The 16164-nt window shown below is 37.9% G+C and overlaps 1 protein-coding gene and 1 pseudogene across 8 annotated transcripts in view; both read right to left on the reverse strand.

Annotated features, from left to right (window-relative positions):
• Positions 1-16164, reverse strand: part of LRRC28 (leucine rich repeat containing 28) — a 128962-nt gene that overhangs the window by 109396 nt on the left and 3402 nt on the right. For all 8 annotated transcript variants that reach the window (XR_010342633.1, XM_064376249.1, XM_012438636.2 and 5 more), the window contains one exon: positions 14981-15209. Coding sequence is in view for 7 of the 8 variants with exons in the window: in XM_064376249.1 (XP_064232319.1) it covers positions 14981-15148 (168 nt within the window). In the remaining variant the exon portion in view is untranslated. Of the gene's footprint in view, positions 1-14980; positions 15210-16164 lie in introns of those variants that run through there.
• Positions 10602-14966, reverse strand: LOC105707629 (endoplasmin-like; annotated as a pseudogene).

A 16164-nucleotide genomic window follows, 5' to 3' on the forward strand; every position in this document is an offset into this window, starting at 1 on the left:
TAAGAGTAAATTTCCATAATCTTAGATTTGGCAATGAATTGATAGACATTACACCAAAAGCATGAGCAACAATAGAAAAAACAGATACACAGGCTGGGTGCAGTGGCTCATGACTGTAATCCCAGCACTGTGGGAAGCCAAGGTGGGCGGGTCATTTGAAGTCAGGAGTTCAAGACCAGCCTGACCAACATGGTCAAATCTCATCTCTACTAAAAATGCCAAAAAAATTAGCTGGACGTGGTGGTGTGCACCTGTAATCCCAGTTACTCAGGAGGCTGAGGCAGGAGAATCACTTGAACCCAGGAGGCAGACACTGCAGTGAGCCAAGATCGCGCCACTGCACTCCAGCCTGGCAACAGAGTGAAACTCCATCTCAAAAAAAAAAAAAAAAGTAGATACACTGAATGTCATCAAAATATAAAAACTTGTGTGCATTACAGGACCTTACAAGAAAGTAAAATGACAACCTACAGAATGGGAGAAAATACTTACAAATCATATATCTGGTAAGGGTCTAGCATCCAGACTATAAAAAGAATCCTTACAATTCAACAACAAAAAGACAACTCAATTAAAAAATGGGCAAAGGATCTGAATAGACATTTCTCCCAAGACAATATGCAAATGGCCAACAAGCACATGAAAAGATGTTCAACATCATTAGCATCAGGGAAATGCAAATCAAAACCACAATGAGATGGCACTTCATACCCACTAGGACAGCTGTAACACTAACAAAAACCAGAAAATAACAAGTGTTGGCAAGGATGTGGAGAAACTGGAACCACTGTACATTGCTGGCAGTAACGTAAAATGGCTCAGCCATTGTGGAAAAGTTTGGTGGTTCCTCAAAAAGTTAAGCATAAAATTATCATAGGACCCTGCAATTCCTCTTATTTATATGCCCAAGAGAACTGAAAACAGGTCTTTCAACATATACATTCATGTTTATAGCAGCATTATTCACAATAGCTAAAAGGTGGAAATAGCCCGAATGTCCATCAGTAGATGAATGGGTAAACAAATGGTGGTAGAGCAATACAATGGAATCCCATTGAACCATAAAAAAAAAAAAATGAAGTACTAACATATGCTACAACTTGGATAAACCTTGGAAACACTTTGCTAAGTGAAAGAAGCCAGATACAAAAGGTTTTGTATTTTGTGATTGCATTTATATGAAATATCCAGAGGAAAACCAGAGAGAAAACAGATTGGTGGTTACCAGATATGGGTGTGGGAGGTGAGGGTGGGGATGAGGGAATGGAGAAAAACTGCTTAATGGGTGAGGGGTTTTACTCTAGAGTGAACAAAATATTTGGAACTAGACAGAGGTGGCAGCATAGATGCTGAATGTACTGAATCCTATTGTTCATTTCATAAGATTAATTTTACATTATATCAGTTTCACCCCAATAAATTATTTGAAAAAGCTAATGAAGTTTTGGTTCTGAGGAAAGAAAAAGTACTTCATTCACAAACTACTACAACGCACTCAACAAGCTTTTCAGTTGGATTAATAATTTGATATCATTGCTTCTGAGCAGGTATACAGCATGAGATAAATACCATGTGTCCAGATTTTTTAAAAGTGTGGTAGGTCTTTTACTTGCCCATTCCTTCTACAGTATTTCTATTTTTATATATGTCATAGAGCAGTATTTATCAACAGAGGAATAGGAAACCCTAGCAGGCTAATGGTACAGAATGACAGAACCAGCATTCTTTCTTCTTTCCCAGTAGCATAAATGCCTTGAGGGTCCTAGTTACCATTACCTTTGTCTCTTGGCTCACTTCCCATTAATTACTCATTTTCCTTTGTTTCTCTCTCTGCCACCATAGAAACATTCTCTATCTGTGCTGTCCAATATGGCAGATATTAGCCACATGTAGCTATGTGATAGAGGAACTGAACTTCTAAGATCATTTTGCTTTCATTTAAATGTCAGGCTGGGTGCGGTGGCTTACACCTATAATCCCAGCACTTTAAGAGGCTGAGACAGGTGGATCATCTGAGGTCAGGAGTTCAAGACCAGCCAGGTCAACATGGTGAAACCCTGTCTCTACTAAAAACACAAAAATTAGCCAGGCATGACGGCAGGTGCCTGTAATCCCAGCTACTTGGGAGGCTGAGGCAGGAGAATCCCTTGAACCTGGGAGGTGGAAGCTGCAGTGAGCTGAGATCGTGCCATGCACTCTAGCCTGGGCAAAACTGTCTCAAAAAAAAAAAAAAAAAGTTAATAGCCACATGTGGCTGGTAGAGTGTGAAGAATTCGTATCTTTATACTCATTACTAATTGTTCATTTAAACTCAACTCCTTTAAATGTAAAACATAAAGAACTACTTAACTGTATGGATGATAAATATTTTAGATTGTTTTTCTTAGAAATAAATGCAAGTAGTTGCTTAGCATTTACAGAGATTGAAATTGTCATCTTAAGAAACGTAAATGGAAAAATTTTAAGTATCTTTAAAACTGCAAATGTTTTGTGGCAAAAAATGTAAAACAAAAATCAAGACTGAGATTTTTAACTTAGCAAAAACTTACAGAATTAGCTCAAAATGAAAAAAACTATACACCCAGTACATTTACAAAAATAAAATGTTTCTAAATTTGATGGAAATTTGATTGCCAAGAAAAGATTTTCGAAAGAAAAAATAAGGAATAAAAATTGCTGAAATGCCTCTTCAAGAGTTCACCTTAAAAATATTTGTTAAACTAAAAGTTATATAAATGTCAGAAGCAAGGGTTGGAGGTTACAGAATCAAGTGCCTTATCTAGTTTTGTGTTTTAAAAAACCTATTTAATAAACATTCAATAAGTATAATTTTATAAATGAAATTTTCAAAGCAATGTAAAAATAGACACAAAAATAGAACACCAAACACATTCCCATAAAGCCAGATCAATGATATAAGATTAAACCTAGACTGAAAAATCCATGTTTATGACATAATTGTTTGGTTTGTTGGGGTGGGGAGCATGTTCCAAGATCAGTGTATAAGTTTACTTACATAATGTATGTATTTGTTGACTGATTTGGTGGGACTAACATTTATTTAGACACTGGTGTCTCACTTCTAGTACGCGGGTGCCTCATTATAGTGAATGCCTGAAAAATGAATTTAAACTTGTGGAACCATACACATACCAATGGTTTTGAGTCTTTTGCTTGCAAATACCCTTTAAGTACAAAAGAAAATGGTCTGTTCTAAGAAGAAGACCCTTAGCCCTGCCACCTCTTTCTCAACCATCCCGATCCTAACTCCCAAGGCAGAAACTACAAATTACAGGGTGTGTGCTAAGTCAGGTTCCCTATATTTTATTTAAAAATTAATGAATGATATATGTTTTAAAAATACTTCTATTAAAGCTAGACTCTTACAGTAAAATTCAGACATAGGCTTTACAAAGATTAACTGGGAAAATTCACTTAACATGCAGCACCTCATTTCTCCACAGTGGATAAATGTGGTTAAATTTTAACATGGTAGTGCTAGGCTAGAAAGAGGTTATCAGTAAATAACTACAGAATTAAAATGAAAGCAAAAGTAACTGGACCACAAATTAGGAGACCTTATTTTTGCACTGAAAAGCCATAAAAGTGACTTTAGAACCCACCATTATCCTCTTCTTAGTTTCCTCAAAAAGAAAAATTATCTAAATTATCAATAAAGCTTCTAGCTTTAAAATCCTATGATTCCATAAATAGAGTTATGAAACAGACATTCACTTTCCTGAAAAATGAAAGCCTTTATGACATGTGAGAAGCTTATCTTGAGTTTGCTAATTATTTGACAAATCACTGTTCCACATTACTAACAAGGAATCGGTAACAATGAAAGAAAATCTTCTAAATCTGAAAATTCAACAGGAAAAGAAGCTGTTGTAACAAAACTTAATTTTTAGGCACATGTTTATTACAAAGACAGGATAAATGTGCAATGACTGTTTTCCAGAACTGTACCAAACATTACCTACAAACACTAAAACATGAACAGACCATTAGAATTCTTTACTATTTGATATACTCACATACTTCCACAGTCAATTTAAGAACTAAAGATGCTTTTATACAGAGCTAGCTCAAGAACAGTATAATCACGGTGATTAAGGAGGCCCTAGCAGCAGTTCAAGCTACAAGAATCCAACAGACTGGAGAAAAACAAGAAGTCCTTGCTCTGGAATTCAAAATGAACCAAACCAACAACAAAACTTAATTCCTCTCCCTGTTTATCCTACCACACTTGGCTGTATGATGCTCTTTCAGGCCATCTCCTTACCTTACTGTTTTTCTCCTCAGGGTGTTCCGATGCTAATTTGATCCTGATCCTACTATCACCAAATTCAAGGGTGGGTGGCAGATATAGCTGTGTGACTTTCCTAGCCATCAACCTCTCTCACCCTCACCCTAGCCACCCGCTAAGAGAGTCATCTATGTCAAGACAGCATAAACATATGCATCACTATAAATCAAAATATTTAGACTCACCGATTAGAAAGCTTGACAAACCCTTAGTAGTACTATATTCTAACCATCTTATTTAACTGAATTATAAAAATATATATTTACTGAAAATAATATAAACCAAACTTACTAGTAGAGCCTTTCCCTTTTCCTATAAACACTTAAGTAAGGCTCTGTTTCTTTCAGCCTCCAGCCCAACCCTCACACTCTCCACCCATCTACAACTATAATCACTATTCAGTTTGATGTATTCTTTTTTTATGCCTTACTTGGCATAAAATAAAAATAAATAAATATCTATAAAATAAAGATAATAATAGTGCCTACATCATAGGATTGTCCTGAGGATTAAATAATACATGTCATTTACTTGAAACCAAGCACTTGGTAAAGACTAAAACAATGTTAGCTGCTCTCAGATTTTAACTAATCCAATATTAATACTGAGGTTTTCACAATTTTTCATTATATTCAATGCTGTGATGAACATTCTTGTTCATCTGACTTTTTTTTTTCCACTGGGTAAATTCTTGCAAGTGAAAATGCCGATTCACGCAAATATTCAGGTAGTTTTGCTAAATAGGGCCCAACCACCCACCAAAAACATTGAATTTATTTCCATCAGGAGACTTCTCCTAACTGTCTCCAACACTGGGTATTAATCTCTCTTTTTTTTTTTTAGACAAGGTCTCACTATGTTGCCCATGCTGGTCTCAAACTCCTGGGCTCACATGATCCTCCCATCTCAGCCAAGTAGCTGGGATGCCCAGATGCCTGGCTAGGTGTTAATCTTTGCCAATCTGATGGGTAAAAATGATTAGTGTTTTGTCACTTCTTCTAAAATTGAAACATCTTTTTGCATGTTTTTGGTATCTATTTTCTTTTTTCATTTGCCTGTTCATCTCTGAGGCAGAAAGTCAGGAATGTTTTTCTCCTGGACCAATAGGAAAGAAAAAACATCTGTGCCTCATTTCCCGGCCCAATTCAGGGACATGATTGATAGACCTCTCCTTCCCTCACTCAGTGGTATATAATTTTTAAGTTAAATTATCTCTTATTGCATAGATTAACTGCTTAATCAGGATCCATCTGCCCTTGTTTTTCTCCTCAGGGTGAAAACATGGTGCTACTAGATTAGAAAGAGGTTATCAATAAACAAGAGGTTAGCTATGAGCCAAACGCCCCTCTTTCATTAAAATTTAGATACCTCTTTTTTGTCCATTCATATTTATAAAATAAAATGAGCAACTAGTGAGAGCTCTATCAGTATTTGGGCAAGTCACTCTTTCATTTCCTCAGGAAGGCCAACTGTTTCCATTAAGAAAAGAAGTTGACAAACTCATTAAGTGATTTTGCTTCCAGATTGTGATTTTTTGTTTGTTTTCCTTCAAGTCTCTTGTGGCCTTTTTTCTTATAAATGAAGGAACTGAGGTCCAAAGAGGTAAAGCCGTAGAACTTTGATCTCCTACATTTCAGTCCTGAGTTTTGCTAGCGAACCATGGAACACTCTCTTCCTGGAACTGCAGCCCTCAAATGCTCCCACTACTAATTTTCTCCCTTGAGGAACTTCAGAGTTAGAAAAGACGTTGATTGTTGCTTCCAAGCTATATTCCTTCTCCTTCTTACAAAGACCACAGATATCAATGCAGGGAAGGTTGCAAGGCTCTACCTCAGCCCCTTCCACCTTGCAGACTCAGACTGTGTCATCATCAGAAACTTCTCCATGACCACAGTCTTTCTCCGACACCAAAATGTCCCATATCCCAGATGGCTTACTCAGTCACACCTAATACAGCAGTTCTTCAACATCAATGGGTACTTTGGCCCACCTCCATTCTCTCTATTCACTCTTCCTTTGGCTCCAATCCAGCTCAGATTTCACGTTATATCATTCTGTTGGCCAAATCCTAAACCTCCAGCCCCCTAGCAAAAACCTAAACCTGTATGAATGCCACAGTCTACCTTCTCCATACCTCAGACAGCTGGATACAGCTAGAGAAAGTTCCCTAAACAAGCAGAAGTTTCCACCATAAGCTTAGTCACCAACTGCTTGCTAAATAAAACCCAACAATTCTTTCTCTTGTCAAACTGCGACGTGAGTCTTCAAACCTGCCCTCTCCCCAGATGTTCATTCCCAAGCAGATGGTCTGACCTGGTAAAAGCATCAGACCAAAAACTCTCTCGACTGCCTCTTTGTCCCTTAGTGCATATCTGTCCTTACACCTGTCTTCCCTTTCTTTTACAAGGGAGAAACAGATATATTCCCAAGGTTACTCCTTCCATGTGTACTCTGGAGCTCATTCTCAGGAAACTTGTTTAATTATTCCCTTTATCCGGAGGTTCAACTCTTCTTTTAATGGGAATTTCCCAACAGCATTTACTCTGTCCTCTTAGAAAAGAGAAGAGAGGGGGTAAAGGAAAGGGAAGAGCAAAGGGAAGATTAGAAGAAAAATCTCCTTTGTTGTCAAGTCCCCTCCCACTATGCCCATCCCATATCACAGCCAAACTTAAAGACCTCTCTACCCATCTGTTTACTAGAGGACCTCTCTGCATATCCCATCTATGTGAGGGGGTTGCATAGAGAACACCGACACTCAAACAAAAGAAAAGCTGCTTCAGCTGAAGTAGAGACACACTCTTATTTGGTCCCCACCTCAGCATTGCTCAGGAAGCCTGAGGCTCTGTGGAACCTATAAAACCACTGCTCGAGGCAAGCAAAACAGGTCTGTAAACTTGTCCCTTGAACATTTTGCCACTGAGTCTTAGTTCCTTTTTTTTTCCTTAAACTTGAAATGCCAACAAATGAAAATTCCATGAGAGTAAGAAGCTGTTCCACAAAATATCTATTGTCAGTGTCTTGAAGAGTGATAGGTACACAGTAGGCACTCAATAAATACACATTGAATGAATGATGCTCTTCCTCCTAAGTGCCAAAGTCAGTCTTCAGTGTCATACAAATAGGATCTTATTTTAAAAATCTTCTACAATGCTGCTACATAGAATTAAATTATGTGTACTACACATGCTAAGCAGTAAGCCAGGCACTGAAGATGCAGAATGCAAGACACAGTTCCTGCTCTTGAAGGCTCTCAGTCTGGAACTCTTATAATATGGTCCTTATGCAATTCTACATTATATTCATTCATTCAATTCTACCACTAGATGAATACCTATCATGTCACAAACCCAGACCCTATATTACTCCTAATATCTCATTTATCTTAAAACTATCACAAAGGTCAGACTTAATAATTCCTGAATTGCATTTAAAATTATAGAAAAATTATTTAAAACATTTTCTAAGGTAAATGTTAGGAAGCAAAATCCTAACTCTTTTGTTTCTGAGACAGCTGTGTGTGTGTGTGTGTGTGTGTGTGTAGAGACAGGATTTTATAATGTTGCCCAGGTTGGTGTGTGTGCGGGTGTGTGTGTGTGTGTGTAGAGATGGGATTTTATGATGTTGCCCAGGCTGGTCTTGAACTCCTGAGTTCGAGTGATCTGCCTGCCTCAGCCTCCCAAAGTGCTAGGATTACAGACATGAGCCACCAGACCCAGCACCCACAACTATTTCTTGTTCACCTATCAGTTACATAACTAGATTCCCATATAAACCAGCTTATGTTTAAAAAGAAAGTGTTGGCCAGGCACAGTGGCTCACTGTAATCTCAACATTTTGGGAGGCTATGGCAAGAGGATCACTTGAGCCCAGGAGTTCAAGACCAGCCTAGGCAACACAGCAAGACCCCATCTCTACAAAAAGGTTTACGACTTAGCTGGGTGTGGTATGGTGGTGTGTGCTTGGAGTCCCAGCTACTGAGGAAGGTGAGGCAGAAGGCTCACTTGAGTTCAGGAGGTCGGGGCTGCAGTGAGCCTGGATCATGCCACTGTACTCCAGCCTGGACGACAGAACAAGACCCTGTCTCAAAACAAAACAAAAGTTTTAAGGTTTGTTAGCTATACAAATAAATGATAATCAAATATTGCTTTAAAAAAAATTTTTGTTTTTTGAGACCAAGTCTCACTCTGTTGCCCAGGCTGGAGTACAGTGGCATGATCTCAGCTCACTGCAACCTACGCCTTACAGGTTCAAGTGATTCTCCTGACTCAGCCTCCTGAGTAGCTGGAACTACAGGCGTGCACCACCATGCCCAGCTAATTTTTGTATTTTTGGTAGGAAAGGGGTTTCACCATGTTGACCAGGCTGGTCTCAAACTCCTGGCTTCAAGTGATCTGCCTGCCTTGCCCTCCCAAAGTGCTATGATTACAGGCATGAGCCACCATGCCTGGCCTAAAAGTATTTTGAAATGTAAAATGAATCTACCCTTTAGTCCAGCAATTCTACTTTTTAGGCTATCCTAAATATAAACATACACATACATACAAGAATGTACATATATCTACTGGCCTAGAGGTTAGTGGAATGAGAATATCATGAATTGAACAAACAGACTTGCAGAGAAATATGTATGATTCTACTTTTGTTATTAAAAAAGGAAAAATATAAATAGTATATATATAATTACAAAAACACAAGCAAGGAGGTGGAAGGTGGTATAGTTTGAATGTCTGTGTCCCCCCTCAAATTCACACATTAAAATTCTAAACCCCAAGATGATGATGGTGTTAAGAGGTGGGACCTTTGGGAGGCAATTAGATTATGAGATCTGAGCCCTCATGAACGGAATTAGTGTCCTTTAAAAGAGGTCAAAGGGAGACCCTTGGCCCCTTCCACCATGTGGGGACACAGCAAGAAGGCACCATCTACAAATCAGGAAGAGAGACACCAAATCTGGTTAGCACCCTGATCTTGTACTTCCCCACCTCCAGAGCAGTAAGAAATCAATTTGTTTATAAGCCACTGATTTGATGGTGTTTTCTTATGGCAGCATAAATGAACCAAAGCGGAAGGATACAATTCAACCATTAACGTTGGTTGCTTCACAAACTAGACAGAGAGAGATTTGCTTTCCAGATACTCCTCTATGTTGTTTGACATAGGGCATATACTGGTTTTGCAATTGAAAAGTTTATTCTTTTAAATGTGCAAAAAGGCTTTTTCTTGCGTTTTAATTCTAAATATCAGCATTCACTAAGTTCTGGACTTTGGTCATGTAATCATCCTACAAATATAAGCCAATACACGATTCTGAACAACTTGAGGGCAAAAAGGGAGAAGGGTAGAGGTTGTGTATTAATGACAACTTCTCTTCTCAGCAAGAGGCCTAATATACTGAGGGGTAGGAGAAGAAAGGAGGAAAATGCTGAGAGAAGACATTTAACACACACACAAAAATGTTAACAGGAAACAAAAGAAAAAAGTTAAGAAACACTAAAACAACATGAAAATGGAAGTGACTGGCAGATTCCCAAGTCTGCTAAAATTCCATAAGCAAAAGGCCAATTAATCAATAATGTATTCAAGATACTACATATTTTCAATAACATTTTCCCCAGTTTTGGACAGTATTGCAGTTGTAAATACAATTCTACATATTACTCTCCTTTAGGAACTGTACTTTGTCTTTAACACCAGCAAATATTCCAAGAGCCCTAAGAATCACTACCAGTTTAGAGCTCTCTAGGAAAAGTAGTGTTTTACCTGTTTTCAAAAACTGTGCTGTAAACTGTCATATATCTGATATAATCAGGCAATGGGATGGCTTTGGGATGACTGTTACCATTCCCACCAACCCCTCATACCTGTACAGCACTTTATAGTTTACAAAGTTCTTTGATACACATGAATCAAATATTCCAACTAAGAGAAAGCAATTAAAGTAAAATATATACATCATTATAAACATATACAATTTAACCTTTGATGACTGAAAAGGTTGCAGAGAATTAAAATGTATTACCATAAGCTATTATAAACATCAATTTACTGTAGATTCTTATTTTCTATTTTTTTTTTTTTTTTTTTTTTAAAGACAGGGTTTCACCATGTTGGTCAGGCTGGTCTTGAACTCCCGACCTCAGGTGATCCGCCCGTCTTGGCCTCCAAAGTGCTTGGATTACAGGCGTGAGCCACCACGCCCAGCCCGATTCTTATTTTCATAAATAAAAAACTGAAGCTAAGAAACTACCACAAGACCAAAAGCTTAACTTTTTTTTTTGTGGGGGGTTGGGATCTTTTTTATTTTTATACACGTGACAAGATTTTACATCAAGAATAGTCAGTTAAATAGTACAAATTTACATTCATGAGGAAGGTTAAAACAAATTCAACTAGGCCAGGGGCAGTGGCTCACGCCTATAATCCCAGTACTTTAGGAGGCTGAGGCGGGTGGATCACCTGAGGTTGGGAGTTTGAGACCAGCCTGGCCAACATGGTAAAATCCTGTCTCTGCCAAAAATACAGCTGGGTGTGGCAGCAGGCACCTATAATCCCAGCTACTCAGAAGGCTAAGGCATGAGAATCACTTGAACTTGGGAGGTGGAGGTTGCAGTGAACCGAGATCCTACCACTGTACTCCAGCCTGGGCGACAAGTGAAACTCCGTCTCAAAAAAACAAATTCAACTAAAAAAAACCCACTTTTTCCTGTGACCCATAATCCCACATTTTACAGTGCAGGGGAGGAGGAGACTGGTGGGGGGCATCTAAAACAGGTCTCTCCAAAAAGAAATGACTTAAATTTCACATTCCCTCTCCACACAGGATCCAAACAGTGAGGGTATAATTTACAATTCATCTTTTTCAGCTGTAGATTCCTTAGCTGTTTCTTGTTCTTCTTCATCTGTTCCCACATCCATTTCTTTGTCTTCTTCTTGCTCTGTGTCTTCTGTTGTGTCTTCTGCTCTTCAGGTTCTTCTTCCAGTTCTTCTTCCACTTTTGCATCAGGGTCAATGTTCAAACTGAGGTAGAGCATTCTTTCTATTCTATCTTATATGCTTTAATGTCTGGTAAAAGATATCCTGACAAAAGCATTGCTGCTTCAAACAAAACGACAGCAAGATCCAAAGCTGTTTTATCATCTTCATCTTCCTTAATTCATTGAAACACGTCTCTGATCAGTGGGTGTCTGGGATTAATTTCAAATGTTTTCTTCTGACTCACATAGTAATTTGTAGAGATGTCCTTGCCCATTTGGTACGCTTGTGCTTTCATGATTCTCTCCATGTTGCCAGACCATCCGTACTGGATGGCCACCAAAGCTCACGGAGATTCTGGCTGAGACACCACAGCCTTTTCAATCTTGTCCTTAAGGGCTTTATCTTTCATCCAGTTGAGCAGAGGCTCAAATTCTTTCTCAACTCCTTCATGACTCTTCTTAGTTTTCTCACTTTCATCAAACTTCACTGCTTCCTTGGCAACATTCTGGAATCTCTTCCCCTCAAATTCGGAAAGGGCCTGAATGCAGTATTCACCCACAGATTCCGTGAGGTAAATAACTCCATAGCCCTTTTTCAGAAGTCGCTCAATGAATGGAAAAAATTCAGCCCTTTTTCTGCTGGACCTAGCCATTAAGTAGATTTTGTCTTGTTTTTCCTTCATTTTTTCCACATACTGGTCCAGGCTAGTAATGTTAACTGGATGATGAGAAGACTGGAACCTAAGAAGTTTTGTAAGACGTGTTCGATTTGAGTGGTCTTCAATCACACCAAGCTTGATGTTGGTACCAAATTCTTTCCAAAAAGTATCATTGTATTACTCATCAGCAATCTTCTTTATCATGTCCAGAGTATTACGAACAAACTTCTTCCTAATCACATTAAGCGGTTTATGCTGCTGAAGAGTCTCAAGGGAAGCATTCAAGGAAAGACCATCTGAGTCCACCACACCCTTAACAAAATTAAGGTACTTAGGCATCCTATCATGGAAGTCATCTGTGATGAATACATGGCGTACATAGACCTTAATGTAATCACTCTTTTTAGATCCATTTTCATCAAATAGACCACGTACAGCAGATGCAGGTACAAATAAAATTGACTTGAAGGTAACTTCCCCTTCAGCAGTAAAGTGAATATAAGCCATGGAGTCATCACTTTCCTTTGAAAATGATTTGTAGAAAGCTTTGTATTCATCTCCTTCTACTTCTTTGGATGGTCTCTGCCATATTGGTTTGATATCATTCATATGTTCCCAGTCTCAGACAGTTTTTCCAACTTTTTTAGTCTTTGGTTTCTTTTTTTCTTCTTCTTCTCCTGCAGCTTCCTCATCAGATTCTTCTTTCTCTTCTTTTGCTGCTGCTTCTTCCTCCATGGGCTCCTCAACAGTTTCAGTCTTGATGCTCCACACATGAACAGGAAAGTTTATGAACTGTGAGTATTTTTTGATGAGATTTTTAATTGTATCCGATTCAAGGTAATCAGATCCTTCTTCTTTTAAAACAAGGGTAATTGTCGTTCCCTGTCCTAGAGTGTTTCCTCTTGGGTCAGCAATTACAGAAAATTCACTGCAGTCAGACTCCCAGATGTGCTGGGTATCATTGTGTTTTGATGTGACAATAACCTTATCTGCTAAAAGAAGGCGACAACAAACTGGCCAATCAATTCAGAAGGTGACTGGCCATCTGCCTGTGCTTCATTCATTTTGTTTACAAACTCGCTTGTCCCAGATTTGGCTATGGTATCAAGGTTTTTAACCAACTCTACTCTGGTCATTCCTACACCAGTGTCTGTGACAGGCAGCAGGTTCTTTTCCTCATCACACTTAATTTTGACTGTTAGTTCCTCATTTCCAGAAAGAGCATTTTCATCAGTCAGTGATAGTAGCCTTATCTTATCTAAAGCACTGGAAGCATCTGAAACCAGTTTTCTCAGGAAAATCTCTTTATTTGTATATAATGAATTGACAGTTTCATCATTTTGTTAACTTCAGCTTGGAAGGCAAACTTTTCCTACTTAAGTTCTCTTACTAGTGATGCATTTACTCCATCCAACTGAATAGCTTCTTCTTCTCTCTGTACTACTTCATCATCCGTCCTTGAGCCTTCTCCACTTTTACCCAGCTCCTCTTCTCCTGGAACATCCACATCAATTTCATCATCAGCTCTGACCAACCTGAAGGTCAGCAGGACCCAGCACCCACAGGGCCCTCATGGTGTGTGGCCAGTAAGTCTCAAGTCCCTTTCAATCGCAGGAGCTGCCTCCACCTCCCCACCTGCCTCCCGACCCCTGGGCTCAGATCCTCACGCTTCCAGCCGAGTGGTCCACCCACAAGGTTGACTTTTATAAGCAAAGGTCAATTCTCTGAACAAAGTCTATCCCATTGGGTTATGGTTGATAATTAATAAGTAATCAACTCACAAATATTTCTTTAGAGATAAAGAAAAAAACACATGAAAATCTAGGGTATAATCCTTGTCAAAATATTTTATACCACTTCTTGCTAAAAGGTTAAAAAATACTAATATGGTTTTACATCATGCAATGATGACTTTGCAAAAAGGGATTTATATAACTGTATATAGATTTTCCAAGATGGAAAACTGAAAAATCTAATTTCAGAAATATAAGTAGACACTCAACATATTTATCAATACGCCAATCACAAAAGAACAAAACATGCCTATCTATTTACTTCTAGATAGAGCAAAGAAAAATTAATTTTACAATGCTTTTTACGCACTTATGGGCATTGTACACATATTAAATAAAACTTTTCCAGGAAAACAAGCCATATACATGAAGCCAGTAAGATACACTTTCCAGTTATTTAGCAAAGTCCAATATAGAGAAGGGAATGAAGAATGGGTGAATTCACAAAGTAGTAAGATTTCATAAATCATCTAAAATGAATGAGAACTAGAATTCAAGTAAAAGATTCAAATGAGGTTGTGATAACCAGAAAAGGCCATACAAAGTAAATCCATTTAATACAGAGACCAAATTTTACAATAAATAGTGAGAATAAAAAGCTTGATTTGGACATTCTCTTGAAAAACTTTTAGTTTACCTTATATGTGATACAATTCAGATTATAATGGAAACTATGTGCTTATTCTTAGAACATAAAAAGAGAAAATTAAATGTTGCTTCCGTGGCAAAATTTTTTCCAAAAAACTGTATGCTAGCCCAATTCAAAATCATTTAATTTTCACAGGGCAATCATAAAGGTTTTGTTTTCAAAACACTCAAAAGTTACATTAAGCTTCCCAAATGCCTCTCTTAATGCTTTAATTTTCAAGCCATTCTTCCTTTAATGACTATAACTCAAAAGCATTGTTGATCTTGTTTACTTAACTGGTCTGATTAAATCACCTCAGAAGCTTAACATACAGATGCACACACTAAATGAAGAACGGTTTCTGAATGGGTACTAATTTTACAAGTGGTACATGAGTGAATATTTTCCTTTCCTACACAATTTCTCCTGCAACCTCATAACTGCAGGAACGTGAATAACAAATTCATAGCCAATGAGAAACCCCTGTGTGTGTATTTATATTACCTGTATATATAACAATAGGGGACATAAGTCTTGGTCTGAATATCTTAGGGTATGTAAAATGGATCTTAATCACATTTATAAATGATTTTTTGTAGTGTAATATAATACTGTACCAAGGTTGTCAGGGAGTTCCTCTTCATATAGAGTCTCTCCAAGTACTGCAGTCCCTCATCTTTCAGTAACTCCAATGGAAAATGGTGCAGATTCCTATAATTTAAGAACAAATTCTTGTGCTTTTCCAGCCTTGCCACAGAGATCGTCTTACAAAGTTCAGATGCCATGACTGAACATATCCCATCAGGCGCACTTGTAGCATTACATCTTGTCAAAATTGGTCCATCTCTATAAAGACAACAAGAAAATGTATTCATTATATGATTTTTTACAAGCATTGCCATATAAACCAGTTAGCATACAGAGCTACGTGAAGACACTGAAAAAGATAATACATTCAATCCTATATTTTACTTTCATAACAACTAAAATTGTCACACATATTTAGGAGGAGATTAAAATAAATAACAATTTAATAAAAATACTCTAATTAGACAATATTTATTACTTATTATAGTCCTAATGGGAAAAAAGTTTTTGCCCGTGAGATTGGAACTCCTATCTAAGAAAAACAGTGACCAGTTTCATAACATGCAACCAAAGGAGAAGCTTAAAAACCACATGTAGCAAACCCCATTTCTTTTATGAACTATCTCAATTTGTATTTAGCTTAACGTGCTTCAAAAATATTAAAATACATATTATTTATATCTAGAGCACTAATAGCTTTTCTTCACTTCCTAGTAAATACTGTCCTATATTCTGATTTTTTCTTTATCTCTTTATTCTTTTCTTCCTTTTTTTTTTTAGAGACAGGGTCTCACTCTATTGCCCAGGCTGGGAGCCAGTGGCTCAATCATAGCTCACTGTAGCCTCAACTCCTGGGCTTAAGTGATCCTCCTCCCACCTCAGCCTCCCAAGTAGCTGGAACTATAGGCATCACCACCACACTTGGCTAATTTTTTTATTTGTTTGTAGAGATGGGGTCTCACTATGTTGCCCAGGCTAGTCTAAAATTCCTGAGCTCAAGCAATCCTCCCACCTCAGCCTCCCCAAGTGCTGGGATTACAGGCGTGAGCCACTGTGCCTGGCCTCTTTGTTTTTAGCTTTACAGATTATCAGAGGTATCAAATAAATAGATCCAGGGCCACACAGTTTCATTATTTTAAATTATTTCAATGAAACAAGAAACACTGCACTCAGAAACAAGAATCCTATATCATTCTATAATATTACAATGCCT

The sequence above is a fragment of the Aotus nancymaae genome, unplaced genomic scaffold (genome assembly GCF_030222135.1).
Source record: "Aotus nancymaae isolate 86718 unplaced genomic scaffold, 86718_ANA_hifiasm-v0.15.2.pri h1tg000014l, whole genome shotgun sequence".
Classification (NCBI taxonomy): domain Eukaryota; kingdom Metazoa; phylum Chordata; class Mammalia; order Primates; family Aotidae; genus Aotus; species Aotus nancymaae.